The sequence below is a fragment of the Bison bison genome, unplaced genomic scaffold (assembly GCF_000754665.1).
Source record: "Bison bison bison isolate TAMUID 2011002044 unplaced genomic scaffold, Bison_UMD1.0 scf7180017864373, whole genome shotgun sequence".
In the NCBI taxonomy this organism is placed as follows: Eukaryota; Metazoa; Chordata; class Mammalia; order Artiodactyla; family Bovidae; genus Bison; species Bison bison.
In genome coordinates this window covers 6,352,687-6,355,167 of record NW_011494945.1, presented here as the reverse complement: position 1 = coordinate 6,355,167, position 2,481 = coordinate 6,352,687, and the positions used below count along the sequence as shown (strand labels likewise).

Sequence of the window (2,481 nt, the reverse complement as noted above, 5' to 3'; positions counted from 1 at the left end):
TTTTCACTTTCATGCATTGGAGAAGGAAATGGCAACTCACTCCAGTGTTCTTACCTGTAAAATCCCAGGGACAGGGGAGCCTGGTGGGCTGCCATCTATGGTGTCGCACAGAGTCAGACATGACTGAAGTGACTTAGCAGCAGCAGCAGCAACCTTTGGGGTGCCATTTCCTTCTCCATAAAATTTAAACCTTTAGTCAATTAAAAGTGTTGCTTAATTTTATGAATATCATTTCATTATTCATTACTTTTTTGATGAGGGAGTCCTTAGGCTAATATATAGTTATTTGGGAATGAAATGACGAGGTTTATAATCTCTAGGCTTTGTTCTTTTATTACTGAAAAGGAAGGACTTCAATTTACCTAATTCAGTTCTACAAATTGGATATGATGGAAGCTAGGGCTTCTAGATTACTGCTCAGCAATGATGTGGGCAAACGACTCCTTCTGATAAGTACTTAAGTAAATTACTTTGATACATAAATTACTCTTTATAATATTAAAAAAAATACTGACCAAGTGAAAATGTATTAGCTCATTAACTGCCCTTCAGGAATATCCAATGCCTATCAGATTAGAAAGGATTCAGGCAAGATAATTGTTAGTTTTGTCAAGGTCTGGGATTTTAGCCCACTTATAAGCTAAGAAGGTAGCCTGTTACTGCTCTGAGGATGCTGACAGAGAACACTAGACTCTTAGGTCAGAGAAAAACGACTTTGTTACTCACAGCAGAGCCAGCATCATAAGCCTCACGTTTGTGTCATTTCCCTTTGCCTCCCAAGTCCCAGGGGCAACATGGAGGAGCCGAGGTTGAACACAGTTTTGTGTCAGAGTTGAAGAATACTGAGTTTAGGAATCTACCTCTATTATAGCAAACTTGCTCTATTTCATGGAGGGAGACATTACTTCATTCCTCCAGACTGCTCTCTGCAAACATAACCCTGAGAAATGGTTCAGGTAAAGAATAGTCAGGGTGTTGAATTCTTGGTGCACTCACAAGATGTGCAGGAGTAGAAAAGACCCACAGGGGGAGTACCTCCCAGTAGGTTGACCTTCAGAAAGAACATCTCAACTGTGTGACCTACTCCCACTTTAAGTTGGCTATAAGTTTGTGCACGTGTATTAGCTTGGGGAATTCTTATAGCCAATTGTCTAATAGGAAAACTATCATTCTCTTTTATCACAGGATGAAATTGGGAAAGTCAAGAGAGATGTTATAGTTGAATATTGCCAGAAGTGAGTATAATATATGTAAACAATACATTCTGATTTCTGACTCTGAACTCAATAAACAGCAGTATTATATAGAAATCTGGACAATTATTTAGCTGGTTTGTGTTTAAATAAGCCTATTTAACAGTCCTATTGTTGTTCAGACACTAAGTCATGTCCAACTCTTTGCAACCCTATGGACTGCAGCACAGTCCTTCACCAAGCCTCCCTGTCCTTCACCATCTCCTAGAGTTTACTTAAACTCATGTCCATTGAGTTGGTGATGCCATCCAACCATCTCATCCTCTGTCGTCCCCATCTACTCCTGCCTTCAGTCTTTCCCAGCATCAGGGTGTTTTCCAATGAGTCAGCTCTTTGCATCAGGTGGCCAAAGTATTGGAGTTTCAGCTTCAGCATCAGTCCTTCTGATTAATATTCAGAGTTGATTTCCTCTAGGATTGACTGGTTTGATCTCTATACTGTCCAAGGAACTCTCAAGAGTCTTCTCCAGAACCACATTTCAAAAGCATCGATTCTTCAGTGTTTATCCCCCTTTATATCCAACTCTTACATCCATATATGACTACTGAAAAAACCACAGTTTTGACTAGACAGACCTTTGTCGGCAAAGTGATGTCTCTGCTTTTTAATACACTGTCTAGTTTGGTCATAGCTTTTCGTTCAAGGAGCAAGCATCTTTTAATTTCATGGCTGCAGTCACCATCTGCAGTGATTTTGGAGCCCAAGAAAATAGTCTGTTACTGTTTCCACTGTTTCCCCATATATTTGCCATGAAGTGATGGGTCCAGATGCCATGATCTTAGTTTTTTGAATGTTGAGTTTTAAGCCAGCTTTTTCACTCTTCTCTTTCATCTTTATCAAGAGGCTCTTTAGTTCCTCTTTGCTTTCTGCCATTAAGGTAGTATCATCTGCATATCTGAGGTTATTGATATTTCTCCCAGCAATCTTGATTCCAGCTTGAGCTTCATTCAGCCTGGCATTTCTCATGATGTACTCTGCACATAAGTTAAATAAGCAGGGTGACAATGTACAGCCTTGAAATACTGCTTTCCCAGTTTTGAGACAGTCTGTTGTTCCATGTCTAGTTCTAACTGTTGCTTCTTGACCTGCACACAGGTTTCTTAGGAGGCAGGTAAGGTAGTTTGGTATTCCCATCTCTTTAAGAATTTTCCACAGTTTGTTGTGATCCACACAGTCAAAGCTTTGGCATAGTCAGTAAAGCAGAAGTAGATGTTTTTCTGGAACTCTC

At 39.9% G+C, this 2,481-nt stretch overlaps 1 protein-coding gene across 1 annotated transcript in view; it reads left to right on the top strand.

Moving 5' to 3' along the window:
• LOC105000705 (transmembrane protein FLJ37396) overlaps positions 1 to 2,481 on the top strand; it is a 128,475-nt gene that overhangs the window by 118,017 nt on the left and 7,977 nt on the right. The window contains exon 26 of the mRNA XM_010856693.1: positions 1,186 to 1,235. Coding sequence (XP_010854995.1) covers positions 1,186 to 1,235 — 50 coding nt within the window. The remainder of the gene's footprint in view (positions 1 to 1,185; positions 1,236 to 2,481) is intronic.